A 21129-nucleotide genomic window follows, 5' to 3' on the forward strand; every position below is an offset into this window, starting at 1 on the left:
GGCATGGTTTAAATTACTTGTTTTCTAAATCTTATGGGTAGACCTCAGTAGTAAAATATTTATTTTTTTTGCTTGTATGCAGCTCTGAGAGTTGGACTCAATTATCCTTAAGGGCTCCTCAGCTGTGATTCTGTGAGATTCTGTGATTACTGTGTGGAAAGGCCAAAGAATTGGTTTGTTCAGCCCAGTGAAGTGAAGGAGTGACCTAACTGCAATCAACTGTACCTGAAGGGAGCCTGTAAGAAAGATGGAGAGTGGCTATTTGCAAGAGCATAGAGTGACAGGACAAGGGGGAATGGTTTGAAACTGAGAGTAGCCCTAGATTAGATATTAGGAAAAAATTCTTTAATCCAAAAGTGGATAGACACTGGAACAGGTTGCCCAGAGAAATTGTGGATGCCCCATTTCTGGAAGTTGCCCCATCCAAGATTGCATGGGGCTTTGAGCAACTTGATCTAGTGGAAGGTATCCCTGCCATGGCAGGAGGGTTGAAACTACATCATCTTTAGAGTCCCTTTCAACACATTTTATCCTGGGATTCTCTGACTGTGTGGGGCAGGGAAGAATAACATGGATTAGTCAAAAATGTTGATCATGTGGGCCAGAAACAATTAATATCTCTTTAATTTAAGACATGTTAAGAATATCTTTAAAAATATTGTTTTCTCAGGTATGTATGCCACTGGGAACTTTTCTTTTGAAAGCCAAGCTGTGTATTTGGTACCTTACATGGCTTTAGTCTGTCAGCTTCAAGCACCGTTTCCCAAAAGGTCTTGGCCCAGGTTGCTAAAACAAAGGGACTGCCTTAGAGCTGTGTCATTAGAATATTTTATATAAATTTCCCCCCCTCAAATAATCTCATGCAGCAGCTTGCATTGTCTGAAAACAGACCAAACAAAATTTTGGTCTTGCTATCTTCCACTGAGCTGTCAAAATGCAGGTAATTTTTGAGTTACAAACAATATTGTGCAATACTATGTATTTTTTTAAAAAATGAAATTAAAAGATACTATCAGACTCCTGGAATTATTTGTAAAAGCTTCTGCTCCTATATTTTGTCCTATATTTGGGACTCTGCTGTCTGACAGTAGCATCCCTTCACAATGTTCCTTGTAGGTACATGCTAATACTTAGATCTCAATGTTGTTGATACTTATGAAAATTAAATTTTGTACTTGAGACATTGAGTGTCTCTGTCTTCATGTTACTGGACTGTGCCTCAGAAATGCACTACTCCTATGAGTATTGTGTTGCAAAACACAGTGACAAACTTCATTCAGCCTAAAAAGCTGGCACAGGAGACAGCCCCAACACCTCCAAAAGCAGGGTGGGAGGAAAAAACAATGGCTGAGCAATGAGGATCCATCCACAAGGAACCTGAGGTGTCAGCAGGCCTCCATCTCCTCTGCCCCACTTCTCCCTGTCCTTGGCCATCAGTCCTGGACTTGGGAGGACAGCTCTTAACCCTGGTATTGCAGGCTGAGAAAATAAATTTCAGTTCCAACTTCAGCATGTGGGTCCTTGCAGCTGCCAAACCAGTAAGAGTGTGTGTGGGTGGGTGAGCAGTTAAAGGTGTTGCTTCAGATCCAGCAAAGTCCTATGTGCTTTCTGCCAGCAATAACAGGATGGATTGCTGTGAATTACTTTTCAGGTTTAGTTTATATTGTTTACGGTGTAACCGGCCAAAACGACATATGCAGTGAATCTCTGAACTGTAGAAAAAGCACAGGGAAACATGCAGAGAGAAAACTGCAAGAGGACTAATGAATTCTTATTTTTGTCGCTGAGTATTTGCTCCTGGGAGGAAAAGAAAAGCCAAGAAGAGCATACACAGGATGTGGTATGGTTAGCCCAGTCGTACCACAAGCTGCTTGGTTTTGAAATTTCCTTTTGAGACAGTTTTATTGAAAGTGCCTGTTCACATGACTCATTCATTAGGCTGTGAAGCATTGGGGCCCATTTTGTTCTTGCCTCTCTAAGCATTGGATCAGATGCTGGGAACTGATTTTTTTTATTTTTTTTTTTACCCTACTCTAAAATGACTTAAATTCTTATGTTTGTGGAATCAGCCTTAGGGATATGGAGCATCATAGAAAAATTACTTCTTTGTAGTGCATGTGTTTGAGAAACTGTTCTAGCTGCAGTTTGGGCAACACGGCTAGACCATATGGTGCAGAGGGCAGGAATGTAACCAATACATTTCAGTCCACACTGTGCAAGGACCCCCCTGCCCCTCTTGCAGAGCCAGCCTTGATTTCTGTGCTTTGCTTTCTGGGGTCTTGTACAAGTCACAGGGAGCCAGAAGGACTGGCTGAGCTGGTGGTTTCACAAGGTCCTTCAGCAGCCATTGATTCTCCTGCAGTTTGCTCTGCCACGGATTTGGGGCAGACAGGAGGCAAATGCGTAATCTGAGGATAAGAGGCATGCTTCTCCTGCCCCAGCTGGCAAAGTGCCAGTGTTTCAGGTCTGGGAATGTGCTGGGATTTGTACTCACCCTGGGAAAGAAAAGGAAAAAAGCAAAAGAGAGAAAGAAAAGTGTGTGCTGTCTCAGATCTCACTCAACAAATATTTTTCTTTTTAACTATTTGAATAGATGTTGGTTGCCAAGGACAGAAACCATATGGAGGAAGGAACAGGCACTGCTTAGTTCTGTGTTTTCCAGAGCCATTGGAATTCAGATGATCCAGCCATGATGCACTGTCACTCATACATGGTGTTAGTATGTGAAGAAGACCACATCAATGCCTTCACAGAGAGAACTTTTTTTCTGCTCTCCATGCAGCTACAATGGTTGGACCAAGAAAACTGTCCTGGGAGCCACCTTGCTTCTGTGCTCTTTAAGCCAGGTGTCTACTTGTTATCAAGAGTACTCAGAAATGGGGGCCCTTATATCTTGTGACTCCTCCTTTAGATCAAGAAATACTTTAATAACTGCAGGGGAAAGAAAAGCTCCACCAGGAGGTATGAAGAGAGCCCCATCCCAGAATACTTTATAGTCTGCTGTTGAAATATTCTCACTGAAGGCACAGTTTGAGGTCATGAGCAACCACAGAAGCTGCACTTGATTGCTTACCTCCTGGGTAAGTGCTGTAAGTGCTGGATCATGAGATGTAGAAGAGCAGTGATCACAGGAGGGGACCACAGACCCTTTCTCCTCCTCATGTTTCTCCTTGTTAATACCAGAATACATTAGGAATTCTGTTTGGATTTTTTGTTTGTTTGTTTAAGAAGAATGTTCTTCTATGTTATAGGAAGAATGTGCAGAGTAAAGGGTATCTACAGTCTTTTAAATGTGTTTATATTGTTTGGTTAACTCATCTTACAGACAGGAAAGGTGTATGGTTGAGTTTTGAGTCTGGGTAGTTTGACCCAGGCAAGGAGCTGCTTGGTGCTATGAGAAACACCCTGTAACAAAGCTGGATTGCCTGGGAAGATTTACTGGAGAAACATTTAGTGTCTCCTGGGAGAACCAGCAGCTGGGTAGGGTTTTGAAGGTTTACATTATGAATATGGACATATGCAGCAAAGTGAGTTGAATCTTGGAAAGCTGTTTCTTTTGTAAATTTAGCTCTGGTTCCACTAGCAGGAATCTTAACAGCTGCTATTTTGTCAGCAAAAAGCTGTAAGAGACAGCAATTATTCCCTATCATGCACAGCACTGTTGCTATTCAGTATCTTAAATGCAGCAAGTGCAAAACTCACCCAGTCCCAAAACCTCACAGCTTTTTATTTTCATCAGGTGTGTTCAAACTATTTTGTATAAGGGGTCAGCTGAAAAGAGGTATCAAGTACACAGGACCTGTGGTCATTTATCACTTGTCATTATGCTAATAGGATTAACATCTAATGTAACATAATTCTGTAAATTTTTTTCCGGATCTATAAAGTTGGCAGGGAGAAAATTATTTTCAAAACCTTATTTCCAAAAGCAACAGTGTCTTTTTCCTCATCTTCCCTTTCTGTCTTCAGTTCTCAATGTTATCACTACATCTGTCATTCAGACAAAGGTTCATATTTGGCTACTTCACATAAGCACAATTTGGACTCAGTTTTGAAAACTATTAAAAATGTTAACATTTTAGTCTTACTATGAAAGGTGATTTCCATTAGGTGCACTGTCTTTTGAAAGATGGTGAGAGAAAAGGCTGAGATAGAAGCCACTTAACTGTTTTCCTTTACTATCTGTGCTGAATGGCTAATGGAATATAAAATGTTAGGCTGATCACTGCCTGCAATCAGGCAAGCCTTGCTGGAGGGTAAGATTACGCTTATGCCACAAGAATGGCTAAAGTCAAAAATGTAAAGACAAAACATATAATTCATGTTCACACTACTTAAGTTAAACAATTTTTTCACTTGAAATTTGCTAGAAAACTTTGTTACGGTGTGTCAGTAACTTTTTATCAAAGTGTATTGGTAGAACATCATCTTTTTAAATGCAGATGAATTTTAAATGCTTAACAATGTGCTTAAAATCTGTTAGTAGCAGAACTGATTCATTTAAGTGAAAGTTCCTTCCTTCATGGGTTGATATCTAACTTTTTGGCATGGATTTAATATTGGTACAGAATTACATTTAAGCCTTTTTATGACTTGTATGATAAACAAGGGGTTACATAGGGGATATTATCAGTTATATTCTGTGGCTTCTCCAGACCACTGCAGTGGTAATTTCTGTTTCCTGCCATTCCCCCCACACCCCCTTTTGACAATAAGAAAGAAATAACCTCTAGCCTAACTTAAAAGAAGGAAAGTCAAGACTGGAAACAATGGCAGTGAAGATGCCGTGTGCTTTGATCTGGGTTAATTTCTAGCACAGAATCAGGAGTTTGTTTTTGGGCACCCTGGGTTTCCAAAGCCCAGGCTGAGGTGCACAGAGCTTTGGCTCCTCTGTCCAGTTGACTGACCTGCCAGGCTGCAACTTGCCAAAAGATACAAACCCAACAAAGATGAAAAAGCCAAACTGGTATGGATATATTATCAGCACCCGAACAGATAAAATATTTAAAAATGTTTGTTTGATTGTTTTTTACCTAGTATTATTTTTCTTCCCGAAGGTTCGTCACCGATGGTGTGAACTTGTCATTAAACACAAATATGAGCCTGGGTATGGAGACATCGAGAGATTCCTCAGAGAGGATCAGGTAAGTTACATTTAACTAGTATTGAAAACAATAAATTTTTCAACACCCTTATGCTGAAATTAAAAAAAAATAAATTAGTATATTTTCTTGCTGCAGTTTGTCAAAAACTTGGCTATGTATTCATTTTGTTCTTCTGTGGTCCCCTAAACATAGTAATTTAAGGAAGCCACCCAGGGTAGGAGTATTCAACTCCACCTAAACATGCTAATCTTTTATCAAGTGGTGAAATAAAATAGAATTCCTTCTCTGCTTGCATTTTATCTAAGCCAGAGGGAGGAGTGATGCTAGAAATATACTTCTCAGCAGGTTTCTTTTGCAGGATGAGGAAGGTAGGTGTGGCTGTGAATGCCAATGCAGGTACGAGGTAGGTGCAAAGCAGTGGTGCTGTGGTAACCTCAGTTTTGAAGATGAGGGCCATAAGTACTATAGCACAACAGTGTACATCCAGGGAATGCTAGCCTCCCCATGGTTAGGGACATGCTACCCTGTATTTTCTGGGTTGTGAAGGCCTTAAAAGGCTGGACATACATAATTCCCTTAACATGGTGTTTTATTTTGGCCATTGTGAATTTAGAATTCTAATTGTACCTCTGCCTTGTTATTTTCTATTTTACTTTTATTTATCTTTATTCACTATAAACTCTGTAAAATCAAGATACTCCCTGCCTAGGATGATTCTTAAATATTTAAATGTAGGTTTAAAAAATATAAAATGGTGAAGATACATCAAAATCTAGGCAAGATATTAATGCCTTTACCTTTTATGCTGACAATGAACAAGCTATTTACAGCCAATGAGGGTTTTGTGCTTCCAGGCAACATAGCACAATTGAATTATTGCAGTTTGTCATGCCTTCTTCTAGCTCAGAAGTATACCTCCTATTTATATCTCAGCCAATAAACAGGCCCCAGAGCTCTTGGCAAGTTCTGTATTAAAACAAACAAACAAAAAGGACATAAAAGAACAAAATTGTATAAGGAGTTATATATATTGAGCATATTTGTATTCTGTGAAAGGATAGAGATAACCACCAGCAGAACCTGGGGATTCGAAGAACCCTTGAGTTGATAAAACCACACAGAATTGCATTATGTTTGGAATAGCTATTATGCCAAATAAAGACATTTTCTGCAGTATAGGGAAATAATTTTTGCAACTTTTTTATGTAATCTTCATTTCATTTACTTCAACAGTGCATACAGTTAATGGTACAAACAGCTTCTGGTGTGATTACTATTTAAATTAGAGCTGTTGCATGTCTGTACTGATCATGTAACATGGCTTTTTTAAAAGTCCAGGAAAAAATGCAAATGAGCTATTTAAATCCTTCAAAGTTCTACAAAACAGCAGTGTGTTTACTGCATGTTAATGTTTAGGCCTAGGGGAGAATTATTAATGCTGGGTAGAGAAGGTAATTCTTATAGTAAGAAAATCTCACCATTTAAAAAATTCTCAATGAGAGCAACTGGAGCCCAGCTCCAAGGCCATTTGTGTGGCTGCCAGACCTTGGTACAGCTGCAAACCGTGGAAATCTGAGGTTTTGGTTCTCTTGGTGTCAGAGCATGCTTAGGGAATTGGCAAGGAGTTTCTGCCACTCTGAGACTTTCTCCTTTTATTTCAGTCATTGTTAAACTTTAAATTTCTCTTCTGGAGAAGAGAACTTCTCTTCTGACGGGTTTTTTAAGGCCCACCAGCCAATGCTAGAAAGTGCAAAGAATAGCATTAAAAAATGTATTTTCTCAATGCTATCTAAATTTTTCCATTCCTGCAAGTGTCCAAACAATAACTGGAAAAGTCATTCTAAGCATGCTAAGATGCTAATATTTTGTCACATGTGTAATCCTATTTTGGTAAGTGCAGTTTTAACATTTACTGAATTCCTGTAATTAGCTGGAAAAAATGTATCATCAGAAAAAATAAAGATGATCTTCAATATGTTTCCTGTTAAGTTGGCCAGAGCTTTGTTGGCAGTGGTCAAAGGGGCCGAGATCTCCCTATAGGAGCCCCATTACCTTTTTTTATAGCTGCTATGTCCAGACGAAGTAGTTAGGAAAAGTCTGCCTTTGTACCCAGACAGAATTTATGCATGTTAAGCTGTATCTCTGATACAATGGGAGTCAAACACAAACATGACCATATACAGCTGATGTCCAGTTACAGAATTGCCAAATGGGAATTTTGGAGTGGAGTACTTCAGTCTTTGTTCATGGATGTGTGAGTAAACATGACAATTGGAAAGAAAATGTGTATCCTGTTGAAGGAAGGAGAAGCTTTTTCCTTAAGGGGCATCTGGAAAAAAATCAGGTAGTGGGTAAAAGAAAACAGTATTCAACTTGAAAAGTGGCAAGGAAAGTGGAGTGAGGAATGATTTTTTTGTCGTGCCATAACACAGAACTCATACATTAATAGTTTGTTTTTACATCGTCAACACAGCTTATAGACAACCACCTTTAGGCTAAAGAGACACAGAAAAAGCTAAGATTTTTTTAGGGGGGGAGAATAGGCATTAGAGAGTAAATGGTATTTTCTGTATTTTGCGTTGTCTATTTTGTTTCATTTTTAGTTTAAATGAGTACTAGGAGGTCAGTGGCAAAAAAACAGCTAACTAGTTATAATTGGTGGTGGGATGCCTGTGTATTATGTTCCTCTTTCAGGCCATGGGTGTGTATCTCTACGGTGAATTAATGGTGAATGAAGATGCAAAACAACAAGAACTTGCACGGAAATGCTTTGCTGCAGCACAAGAACATATGGATGCATCCTCAGCCAAAGTGGTGGCAGAGATGTTATTCTGAAAAGGTGATTTTTCATTTTAATCCCAACACCCTGAATTTGCTTCATAGAGAAAGAATATGCAGATCTCACTGAATGTGGTAAACTTTGGCATACCATACAGCTTGCGACTACTTAGGCTGAGAAATAACTCTTGTTACATATCTTGTTGGCTTTTTTTTTTTCTTTTTCTTAAGCCCAGCTGCAGGAGCAGTGAGTTACATACATGTAGGCAAAACTGGAGAACGTGGAGAATGGCTTTGTTGTAATGGACTGTACAAGAGGCAACTGTAAGTCCAAATGGCCTAAGAAGGCCAGGCTCTGCCTACAGTTGTTTCCCATTCTGTATTCTTAACTCTGCTTACAAAAATTTCAATTGTGCAGGGAGCATTTCTGTTTAATAGAGCTGCATGTGTACTTGACAGGCAGCACAGTCTTTGAAAAGAGCCTGATCCCACAGTGGAAATACGAAACTGGGCTGGAAGCAAATATGAATCATGTGAGAACAAGCTGATAATTCAGATGTTTTTGTGTTAAGGGTATTGAAGATTGATTATGAGGTAAGAAAAGTAGCCTTAAAACAAAGAAGCTAGCTTGTTTGAAGTTAAAGGGAGAGGAATCAGCAGAGAAGAACCACAATTGCAAGAAATATTTATGGAATAAAGAGTGCCGCAGGCTATAAATTTGGAAAGACATTTTTCAGTTCTCTGTTTGAACAGTTGGAGGTAGCCTTACAGTGTCTGCACATGCATCTCTAACATATAACCCAAAAAGATTTGTATGAAAGTTTCTTCCAGTACAGCATATCTCAGATTTTTGGTTAATCACATCAGTCATTCTGATTGCCTTGGTTGTTAACAAAACTTTACTGCTAATTTATGGTATCAAAATTCAGCCTTCTAATTTAGCAGAAACATTGTCACCTAATTGCTACCAAGCAAAAATTGTAATTTTCTCATGTTCTAGCAGTATTTGTGAGTTCCACTTGATTTTGTAGTGTTTTTTGCTATGTTTTTAGGAAATACAGCCAATGACAGATACTATGAAAGCAAGTTTGATTATGAAAAGCCATGTTGTTCTTCTGTATAGACAAGAACTGTGCCTGCCAAGAAGACTTTTTTGGGAAAGGTAGATCAGATTGTAGAGTGGCTGGGTATCAGTTGTGGGGTAGGAGAGACACCTTTTAAATAGTCAGGACTAGAAGGACTCTCTTGTGTATCCTCAATTATCAAGGATTCGCAGGAATTTTGAGTTATGTTCAGCAATTCTTAATCTGTCTTTGATTGTCTGAAGGTCAGAAACAATAAAATCAAAATTTCTAAATCAAAGTTTCCAATGGTAAGTATTTAGCACAAGAAATTTACGTGGTATGCAGGTGTTAGCAGTAGCCTAGAATTACCCCTTTGACTTTACAGACAGAGTGGAAGTGCATGGTGAGCTATAACATAAAATCTAAAGATACTGAGCACAATATTCTGTGTGACTGCACAGCTTTCTTTTAATGTTATGGCTGTTTGGGTTCCTGGCATGATGATTTGTGACTTAAGATTAAAATCACATTGCCAGGGATTACCACACAGCCATGACCACAGCTGCTGGCATGAAACTCACCATTAACGGTCTGATGTGTGCACAGCGTGGAATCCTCTCCATCTATCAAACAAACAAACAAAAAACACACCAACCCTCACCCCCAAACAAAAAGAAAAAAAAAAAAAAAAGAAACAAACCCCCAAACCCACCAAAAACAGAGGAGAGCAGCAGAGCATCATGGAAGAACCTCCTCCGAAAGCTATCTCTGCTGAGACTGAGATCTCTCTGGCGAGGTGCAGAGCTTAGCTGATTGGTGAACAGTGATTGTTTTCCTCTTTGTTCACAGTGGCTAAGTTCTGCACCTGAAGAGAAGGGAGAGGAGACTCTCTGCAGGGCAGAGAGCATTTGCTGGCTGAGATCCCTTCCTGCTGAACAGGCAGATTTGCGATGAGTGCATTTGTCCGAGGTTCAGTGTATGAAGAATAAGAGGCAGAGGCAACCTGGGAAGGACCAAAGACTTTTAGTTTTAGTTGAGAATAAACAGTACTTCTTAAGTTCTCAGTCTGATTGCAAATATAAGCCATTGCTTACAGTAATTTGGTTACCATGCTATCCTGAAGGTCAGAGGAAATAATGTTTGTGACTTTAACTGAAATTGTCAATAAAGCCTTTGTTTTATAGTCTTCTCTTTAATGGATGCTGTCATGATCTCTCTGCAGTTCTAGCTTAGCACTGTGTGTCGTTTGCAGGAAATGGTGGCAGCTCCAGTCGGAAACAACTTATGGCTGCTGCTGTTGTTCCAGGCTGTTGATGGACCCGTCCTCCGGTGCCTACTGAGCTGATATCAGTTCTGATTTTACACACTGGCTCAGTTCAGCAGGAACAGGAGTCGAGCCCTAGAGCAAAAAAAAAAAAAGATGTACGTTTCCTAAGAGCATTTGAGAAATATTGTTGCTGTTTTCTCTCTAAAAATGAATCAGTACATATTATGATATCCTAATGTTAGACACTAAATGGCCTAAGGTGGAAAAGCTACCTCAGTACTGTTTAAGAGGACTGTTGGCTAAAGATGAGAAGGTATGTGGATATGTAGCACATCACACAGTATTGCTCTGGTAACTCTCCTCCAACATTATTTTCAGAGTAACCTGCTAATAAACAAGAGACTTAGTGCTTCCACCATGGATACTCCTTGTCTTCTCCAGACCTTGTTGTGGTAGCTCTAGGAAGCTAAAGAAATCACTGTTAACTCTGTAGCTACAGTTATACTCTACTGGTAATCTAAAAAATAACTCAGTTTGGGGAGGCAATCAAGAATGCACAGATATCCCTGCATTGTGACAGAGTAATAACTTTATTACTTTACTGCTGTTTCCATTGCAGGAAAGATCACAGACAACTCTTTTAATAGATCTTCTACTAAACCCTGATGGTACTAGGATTTCATTGACCCAGGACATCAAAGGAAGGATTATGTGACTACTAAAACAATCAGCTGACAAAAATATTTACCTTTCTGTATTTCTAGAGGCTCACTGTAACTGAGAACACATGCACACAAAACAAACTACACAAACACACACGTGTTAGTCTGGCTTTAAGTAATTATTTTCTATAAAAATCTTGGGATTTATCCTTGTACTTTGGTAATACAATCATTCTGGTTTGCAGATGCCAAAGATTCTTGTTTTGAACAGCTTTATTAATTTGGGCATTCTGAAAAAGGATGAAACTGTATTGTGTACTTAAAATTTTGTTTGTAACTTTTATGTCATATTTTAAAAATCTCAATATAAAATCAACAGGGGCTGGGGTGGGACTCATAAGATTAGATAGGAGCAGAAATACACTGTGGAGAGTTACCTGCCATCATCCTGGTGCTGGGATGGAACTGAAGAAGAAACAAAGATCATCATGCTCTCTCTGTCATGTTTAGGTTAAATTTTGCCAGAAATGTCAGGCCTCCCATTTTCTTAAAGTGTCTTAGTGTCTTTCATACCTTTGTGATGTTTCTTTTGCAGTGATATGTCAAGTGTATGTCTTTTTTCCTGATCAATGAATCTTTACATTTTTAGAAGACACCATAATTGTTCCTTTCAGGAAGTAAGAATTTAAACCACAAAAATCTGTGAACTTATTTCCTTGTACTCTACTGTTTTATAGCAAATCCTCTTGTAAAAATAAATTATTTTTTTTCAAGTACATACAGTGTTTCCATTGCACAGTGGTTCAACATTAAAAAACTTGGGAAGAGGAATGACTCAATTTATGCTTTTGCAGCAGGAGAAAAGCACCTGGAACTCATTACTTAAGGGATGTTAATGAGAAAAAAATAAATGGGGTATTCTTTCTTAAAGTTCTTCGGCTCAGAATCTGAAGTAAAAGCCTGCCTCAAAAGTGTCTTCAGTACAAAGAGTACAGTTCCCTTTCACGTCACATTTTCTGACCTCTCCCTTTGCAGGCATAGAGTGTCAAAACCTGAATTAAGGGACACTCAGCAAGTTCTTTCAAATGCAGGAAGAGTTAGGGAATTGTCCAGGAAGGCGCTGAGACACCACAATGACTTGTAATGTAGTGACACTCACAGACGTAGTTATTACAGGATCCCATTCAGAACAGTTACGCTTCATTTCACAGGTTTTTTTCTGCAAAGGCCAGCAAAGGAAACCAGCTTCCTTTTTGCCTTTTCCATTGTGTAGGAAAAATGTAGAGCTGGATAAGACTCTTGTACAAAATATGCAGAAATTAAATACATCGTAAGCTTCTTCAGTACTATCAAAGCTAGTACTATTAAAACTATAGGACAAGTAAGATATTACATGCATTTTAAAATATCACTGAATTTTCCTTCTTTCAAAACTTGCCCTTTTTTTTTTTAATATTGAGCACATCAGTAGTTTGTTTTGTTTGCTTCAGCTCTTACACTCTGCTTCAGCAGTATTAACTTGAACGTTTCTCCTTACCACAACTTCATGACCCATCATGCATGGTAGCAACTGAGAAAATGAACAGAAAATGAAACACAAACACCAAAAAAAAAAAAAAGGGCAAGAAGCAGGGCCCTTCATCAGGGTTTATAGGGCCTTTTGTTACTAACCCGAGCATTATGAAAACGAGTGAGGCTCCAGATTAAGAAGAAAGTTGAAGGTGGCATTGAACAGTTACTGTCACCATAACTCATCAGAGATCATAGGAGACTCATGTATGTATTACTTAGTAGGGTCATTAACACAATACAAACATTACCCTTAGTTCCTTCTGAATCCTTAAATTCCTTCATGTCAAAGCACTGGAAGTGAGCCATATAATTATTTACAGAATCACAGAATAAGATTAATTGGGAGGGACACGTAAAAATCATTGAATACAAGTCCTGGTAAAGCACCATCCCCAAGGGTCACACCATGTGTTTGAGAGCATTGTCTGAACACTTTTTGAACTGTCAGATGTTGTGACCACCACCCTGAGGACCCTGTTCCAGTTCCCAGCCACCCTCTGGGTGAGGAACCTTTTCCTGATATCCAGTCTAAACCTCCTTTGATAAAATTTCAGGCCATTCCCAGGGGTCCAGTCCCTGGTCACCACAAACAAGAGATCAGTGCCTGCCCCTCCTCTTCCCCTTGTGAGGAAGCTGTAACTGCAGTGAGGTCTGTCCTCAGTCTCCTCCAGGCTGAACAGACCAAATGCCCTCAGCTGCTCCTTTTATAGCAAAACCCCCAGCACTGGAGGTGAGGCTACCCCAGGTCAGAGCAGAGAGGGACAATCCCCTCCCTTGATGCCCCCCAGGACAGGGTTGTCCCTCCTGGCTGCCAAGGCACTGCTGGCTCATGTTTAACACATCATTGACCAGGAACCCCAGGTCCCTTTCCATGGTGCTGCTTCCCAGTGTCTCATTCCCCAGTCTGTCCATACATCCAGGGCTGCCCCATCCCAGCTGCAGAACCCAGCACTTTCCTTGTTGAACTTGATGTGGTTGGTGATTGCCCAGACCCCTGATTTGTCAAGGTCTCTCTGCAGGGCCTCCCTGCCCTCGAGGGAGTCAACAGCTCCTTCCAGTTTAATATCATCTGCAAACTTGCTCAGTATCCCTTCCAGTCCTGTGTCCAGGTCATTATGAAGATGTTGAAGAGCAGAGGGCTGAGGGTGGGGCCCTGTGGAACCCCACCAGTGACAGGTTCCCAGTCTGATGTCACCCCATTCACTGTGACCCTTTGTGCCCAACCCGTGAGCCAGCTGTTCACCCATCCCAGCATGTGTTTATCCAGCTGTGGGCTGGAGATTAGGTCCAGAAGGATCCTGTGAGAGACAGCTTCAAAGGCTTTACTGGCTTCCCTTGGTCAGCTGGGTCACCTTGTCATGAAAGGAAACCAGGTTGATAAGCAGGACTTTCTTCACCTGAAGCTGTGCTGGCTGTGACCAATGACTGTTTTGTCTTTCAGGTGTTATTCAGTATCCCCAGAATAAACTTCTCCATAACTTTATCAGGCACTGGAGTGAGACTGAGAGACCTGTCGTTTCCTGGGTCCTCCTTCCTGCCCTTCTTGAAAATCAGGACAATAGTTTCCAGCTTCCAGTCACCTGCGACCTCTCTGGATTCCCAAGACCACTCAGAAGAAACATTTTGTGACTACATAAGCCAGCTCTTGAAGGATTCTTGGGTGAATCCTATCACGCCCCATACATTTTCAAGGATCCAGCTGGAGCAGTAGATCCTGCACATTAAGCTTTTAACAGGCCCTAACAAAAGCCTAACAGAAAAAACCAACAAACATTATTGTTCATTTTATTCACAATTTTCTCTCAAGGTGGGTGTTTCTGTATTGAGTCACTGACAGAAGAATGTTGCAGAATCTAACTGTAGTAAATAAAAGTCAACAACAACAAAAAAAATCTATTTCCAAACTTCCTGTAACTAAATCATTACAGGAAGTCATGTCTTTCCAAACGACACCTCCATCTAGGAGATGCACCCAATGGTCCAGTTCACTGTATTCTATGACTGTATGTGGCTACAACAACACAGGCTTCTATATAGGTATGCCCTTGCCCTTAGGTTTCATTTACATGTTTCATAGGCAGCCCCCTCTGAATATAATACAGCATTTTGTAGGTTCTTTTTTTGCTCTTCCCATCCCTAATTCAGTCCTTTCCAAACATAGCAGTAATTTTAGTCTGAATAGCATTAGAAAGCCCATTGCTGGAGAATCTCCCACTTTCTTCACCAGGTCAACATCTAGTTAGGATCTTGGTGATTCTTTTCAGGATGTACCTTTTAGCTCTGAAAATGAATCTCAGATGAAAAATTAAAACTGTATCCATATAGTTAGGCAAGGATCATCACCTACTTTCTTGTGCTGCTTACTTTTCAGAGCAAAGGCAGACCATAACAAGGGGGTGGTCCTGCAGGTGGCCCCTCGGTGGGCATGCATTCATTCCTTGCCATACACTTTCTGTTGCAACTACAGAATAAAACACACCCTTTTGCTGACAGCTGTTTTCTGTCTGCAGCTTTGCTGGGAGGTGTTTGCAGCTGCTGCTGTCTCTGTGATTTCTCCTTTAGGAGGGAATTAGCTGTACCCTATTGTCCATGCCTCACACAAAACAGGGAAGGAAAAAGATCTTGAAACAAAGGTCTGATCAGATATGCAGCCTGAGCACATGGGCAGCTTGGGGAAACAAGGGGTAAGGAGCCCAAGGATTTCTGACATATAAAAAGGACATTATCAAAAAAGTTACATGGACCATTAAAATGTATCATGTGGAGCACTGCAGCCAGCCAGTTCATCTCCACAGCTGATCAAAGTCTTGGGAACTGGTATTTGTACTACAGGAAATTTTAAGTGTTGGTTTGCAGGCTCCTCTGTATAGGGAGGTATGTGGGAGGAAACCATGGTGCTTTTGTATGAATCAACAAGCAGCTGAGTTATCATGAGCCATTATGTTCCAAAGGCTCTATTAGTTTGGAGTTGATTCTTTCCATGCAGAAACTGGACTGTAAATATCTGGAAAATCCACACCTTCCAGGCCCTGTGCTGCAGGAAAAGTGCCAGCTGGCACATGTGCATGCTGCAGCAGGTCTCACTTCCAGTACACATGATTTAAGAGAAGTAGTGTATGAAATATCTAAGGCTATTCAAACTCTCACCAGCAACTTAATGGTATTTTATTTTGAAAAAACACTCACGTAATAATGTACTAAGGTAAGAGTAACATGAAAAAAGCCCATATACTGAGCACAAAACCATACTCTAAATCACTGAAAACCCTATTCAACAACTAATTCTTAATATCTAAAAAGAAAATAAAATAATTCATCTTCTGGTCTTCTTCATAATGTATCTTGTAGTCTTTTAAAGCTATGAAATATCTACATTTGTGCTGACTACACAGTTCCCAGTATTCACAAGTCATGTCTGATGTCTTCTCTAACAGTCAAAGATTTCACCAGACATCTGAATAGACTCATTTCCCTTCTTGGCCTCAACTGCTGATGCCCAGACTAGTCAGAAGAAAAAAAATTGCAAGAAAGGACAAGGAAGCAACCAAATAGAGGAGCCTGACTTATCTAGAATTTCACAAGCGTACTGAATTTAGGCACATAAACAAAATGTAAAGTGAAAATATATACTGATATGGCTATGCTGGTTTGTTTCTTTGGACACAATATATTGGAAAATTTATTTTAAAATCTTAGCCAGCTTTTAGGCTGACATTTTATGTCAGTGCTTATATAGCAGTGCTTAAAGAAATCAAGACATTTGCACAGTCTTTGGGAGACTAACTCCATTTGTCCATTTGCTGTGATTTAAACTAACTGCATATTTTCTGCACAAAATTTAGAATTCAAATTAAGGTCCTGACTCCTGCTGCTTATACCTGCTTTCCAGAAGAACAGCAGGCAATTGCTCTGTTACCTGAAAGCATGCAGAAATTGCAGTTCTGTTAAAAATTGCTGTTGCATGATCATCAGAAAGCGGAACTTAGTTTTCAACTGACACCACTTCAGCTTAGCACAGTAACCCAATAGTAATGCCCACAGTACAACCTGAAAAACCCTGCATTGCCCCCTTGCAGAGATGGCAGCTCTGCTGTCTTCTCACATGCCCCTGAGCAGCAGCTGGACCTTTTAGTTAATGTAGCTTGCTCTAGTCATCTGAAAACTGCCTCCTTCTCACAATCCAGGCTTTTCCTCTGGGCTTGTTGGGACTGGTGTCTCAGCACTGGAGCTCTCTTCTGAAACTCAGTCTGAGACATTTTATTCATGGGCCAATTTTGGCTGCTTTGCCACTGGCATCAACCCCAGCCATCCTGACTGGATCTAAACAGCCTAGTTTGAGAAGCTGGTGCTTGGCCCTATAACATTTTTAACTTCATCTTTAATCCTGAAAGGACAGTGCTCATCATCTACCACACAGAAAAAAACATCCTTTCGTTTTTAACCTCAAGTCGTTTCTTCACAGGAACATTGCCCCACTTTGTTCTCATATTTGGTAGTGAAAGTTACTTGCTCTACAGCTGTACCTCCTTACAGTCAACTCTTCCAGGTAAAATAGAACTAAAAATTAAAATATCTCAGCAACTGTCTTACTCCAGTCTGCATCTGTCTCTTGGTGCGCCTGAAACTCACCTGTTTAACTGCCAAGCATGACCAATTAAAGATTCATTCAGATTTATTCAGTTTTACACCTGAAAAGTACTTTACTTTTTTTTTATTGTTCCCTAACGTAGGGAACCACACTGCCCCTTATCCCTACAGCCATCTTTTTCCTCATAATATGGCAATATTACCCTGCAAAACTGGCATTAATATTTTGTAATTGCCACCACTTGTGCTGAAACCCATCAAGCCCTGTTTGCATTATAATCTCCTGTTGCTTTTGACTATACATGAAGGCTTTTTAATAAGCTTCCAGTTTTAGCTGAGGGAAAACATTGTTCCTGTTTGAGTATTAAAAAAATGCAATTATATGATATAATTGCTGAACTTTTTTTTTTCCTTGTCATGGTTTAACCCTAGCAGCCAATCCCCATGCAAATGCTTGCTCACTCTCCCCTCAGCAGGATCAGAGAGAGAACTGGAAAGATAAATGTGAGAAAACTCAGAGGTTGAGATAAAGACAGTTTAATAGAGAAAGCAAAAGCCACACACACATGCAAAGCAAAACAAGGAATTAATTCACTGCTTCCCATGGGCAGGCAGGTGTTCAGCCATTTCCAGGACAGCAGGGCCCCATCACATGTAATGGTGCCTTGGGAAGACAAACACTGCACTTCAAATGTTCCCCATTCCTGTGTCTTCCCCCACTTTGTACATGGAGCATGATGTCATATGGTCTGGACTATCCCTTTGGTCAGTTTGAGTCACCTGTCCTGCTGTGTCCTGTCCCAACCTCCTTGCACCCCCAAATTCCTCCCCAGCATGGCTCTGTGGAAAGCAGAAAAGGCCCTGGTTCTGTGAAAGCCCTGCTCAGCAGTAACAAAAACATCTCTTATATTATCCACCCTGTGTTTAACACATATCCACAACAGCCTCACACCAGCCTCTGAGAAGGAAATTATCAAAGCCTAAACCAGTGTACTTCTTGACACAGATGAAGAGTCAGATAAACAATCACAAGATTTTGTTTTATACAAGAATAGGGAGGCCCATCCTACTGACAGCTCCTGCACACACCTTCTCCCCAGCACTTACCTCTCTTTTCTTCAGTCAAATCACAAGAATGTAAATTTCTTACAGGAGGGAGGGAGGGATTAGAAAGCATCCAGACTAGAAAATAGTCCAGTCTTTCTTAGTTCCTAAGCTAGCTGATTCACTATTACCATTATGAAGCAATGCCAGCATCAGCAGAAGGGTAGATGTGACACAGAGAAAAGCTCTACGTCACAGCTCAGTGCTAAAAGCTGGTGTAGCTTTTTGAGTGTTTTTGAGTCAAGAGCATTCAGCATCAAAACCACAGGTTTATAACATGCAAAACCCAAAAAATATTCCCCCATTTGTTTTGAAAAACAACTATTAAAAACTTGTGCTTTTTGGTTGTTTTAGAGGTGTAAGGACCCAGTGCAGTCAGGAAGTCCTCCTTCTGAATGGTTCTTCCTCCTGCTTACTCTCTGAATGTCTGAAAAATCAAGAGCTAAACTATCTTTCAGATTCAGAAAAGAAAACGGAATTGATAGGAAAATTATGAAAATGGTACAGCAGGATGTCACTTTTTGTACTTTCTTTAAATGCATGTGGATTTTAGACTCTACAATGCATTTTGAAGCACTGTCCCACAGCAGTGATAACCATTTAAGTGGTGCACCAACTGGGCTGTTCAAATGCATGATTTTTGAAGCAGAGGAGGGAGAGCATTGATACCAAATTCTGTTCTTTCATTCTTCTACAACAAGTTTGCCAGATCTGAAGAAATCAGCAGGGAACAATTGACTTACAGATTTCTGTGTGGTTAGACACAGAAAGTCTGTGAGTGAAGGATCTCAGCAGAAAAATAGATATTCAGCCCATACTTGATTTTATATGCAAGTTCTTAAACTTTGCTATATGATGTTTACATAGGCTTAGGGTATTCCACTTTAGAAAGAAAAACAACAAAAGAAAAGAGACTGGATCTACCATTTGTCCATTCATCTTGGATCCTGGCCAGAAAGGGAGAGAAGGAAAAAAAAAGGCAATGCTTCTGCCTAAAGAGTAGATGCATCTGAGAGCTTGTTCTGCCAATACAATTAGTAGGAGAACTCATGAAATCAAGATCAGAAGAGCCATGATGAAAAATAGTCAACAGCTGTCATCTGAAGACTTTAAATCCCAATGAAATTATCTTTCCAAATGAGATGTTACTGCTTAATTGCAGGGTTTGGGCTTGACATTTTCTCAGTATCCACTCATGTTCAAACCACTCAAAGAAAACAGCTACAGCAATTCAGTCTGGCCTGAAAAGTGTGCTGTGCAGCAAATTGCTCAGCACTGGCCATTTGTACTTCAGAAAAGAAGCAAACACACAAGACAAGAAAGTTGAAACGTAATAGTGAGGTCTGCAATGAACTTGGAGAAGTTTTCTGGTCTATGAAAAAAACATTGGTACTTCCTTCATGTTTCCAGAAAAGATGCTATTGGTCCTCCCTGCTAGAAGCTCACAAAGTGCCAGAATTCAGAGATATGTATCACTGATTTCCATCTTATAAATTAATCCTGTGTCATATTTCAAGGCTTCTCTCCTCTTCCATGGAATCTGATACTGACTTTTCCTCTATTCACAGACATCTGAAGCTGATATGGAAGTGCAGCACAGTCATGAGACTGAAAGCACTTAAACACTTAGTGGTAGTCTCTACAGGGAACAATGGTACAGATGGGAAATCTGTATCACCAGCTAACATTACAAGTAGTTTCCAAGTTAGTTGGAAATAAGAACGCTGAAGTCCTGTTTTCAAAAACCTCTACATAAATAGAAGTTATGGCATCATTAGTCAAAACAAACAGAAGCTGCTTTTTCATATGTGAAATATTAAGGGAACTTTTAACAGTAGCAGGCAAATGACATATTGCATGCACCTGTTTTGGAAGCCTCAAAATAAACCCACAAGCTAAGAAATAAAATGTTAAGGACTGAACTGTACATGTAGGCTAACTGGCACAAACACATGAGACATCTCAACAGTGTAATTCACATAACCAAGAATATGTAAAAAACTTAATCTCTTCAGGATGGCATTTATGCATCTGCAAAAGTTCATGTGACTAACATATTTTTATTGAAAAGGATAGAAAAGAGGTCATTGTTTCTGAGGGTCTACTTTTTTATTACATGAGTCTATCATCTGACAGTACAGAAGAGAAGAAAGAGGCTTTAAAAGTAGCAAGAGATGTGAAGCTAGTTAAATATGCAGACCTATTAAAGACATTACTGCTGGATTTTTTTGCTGCTACTTGTTGATACACAGGTTAATGGAATATCACGTATGGAATTTTTACTTCCTAATTCTATCAGTATTGAATATAAAAATCACAGCTAAATTCCTACAGCTGAGTTTCAAACATGTTGGGTTTTATCTTTGTTGTCACTCCCTCCCTTCACACACATGCAAGAATATAGAATGCGAACTAAAGCACCGTCCTTGCCTATGAACTACATCACTACAACTCAGCTAGAGCCAGCTGACATTTCAGGTTTTTGTTTCTGTGGCAGACAGCAGTGCAACACTTATCCTAGCTGGCTCCTGGCAGCTCAGACAACAGTGAGCACACTCAAGCCATCAGAAAGATCTTGTGAGGTTCATTCCTTTCCAGCAACCAGACAGCTGGTTAAAGGAAGATGGCCAGTGCAAGGAAGGGAAACACCTCTGTGGCACTCACTAGTGAACAGACCAACTAACAGCAAATTCCCAGAATAAGCTGCTCTCTGCTAGGACAGCAAATGGAATGTCTACCATGAGCATATCTTTTAAATCCAGGCAAGCATTTAAGAAAAGACTGTATCACAAGTAAGGAAAACTTGCCAGAGAAGTGGATTTAAGCAGGCCCACATCTGAACACTGCAATGAATTAAGTGCTCATGGGATGCCTCTAGCACTCAGCTACACTGGCTTAACTAGTAGTGTTGCCCAACAAAACATGCTGGTTGTTTAAGAAAGCCATTGCAGGCCATCAGGAAAGCAAAAAAAAATTCAAGCACGTGCTCT

At 40.0% G+C, this 21129-nt stretch overlaps 1 protein-coding gene across 12 annotated transcripts in view; it reads left to right on the forward strand.

Annotated features, from left to right (window-relative positions):
- Window positions 1–17554, forward strand: part of AOPEP (aminopeptidase O (putative)) — a 204205-nt gene extending 186651 nt beyond the window's left edge. For 4 of the 12 annotated variants that reach the window (XM_033520368.1, XM_033520370.1, XM_033520369.1 and 1 more), the window contains 3 exons: window positions 5058–5144; window positions 7800–7944; window positions 10200–11658. In XM_033520368.1, the coding sequence (XP_033376259.1) occupies window positions 5058–5144; window positions 7800–7940 (228 nt within the window). In that variant the 3' untranslated portion in view covers window positions 7941–7944; window positions 10200–11658. Of the gene's footprint in view, window positions 1–2593; window positions 3081–5057; window positions 5146–7799; window positions 7945–8114; window positions 8208–8342; window positions 8478–10199; window positions 11659–13889 lie in introns of those variants that run through there. The other 8 variants (XR_004500435.1, XR_004500434.1, XR_004500436.1 and 5 more) reach the window with 8 other exon arrangements.
- Window positions 17555–21129: the final 3575 nt, after the last annotated feature.

The sequence above is a fragment of the Parus major genome, chromosome Z, assembly GCF_001522545.3.
Source record: "Parus major isolate Abel chromosome Z, Parus_major1.1, whole genome shotgun sequence".
Lineage (NCBI taxonomy): Eukaryota > Metazoa > Chordata > Aves > Passeriformes > Paridae > Parus > Parus major.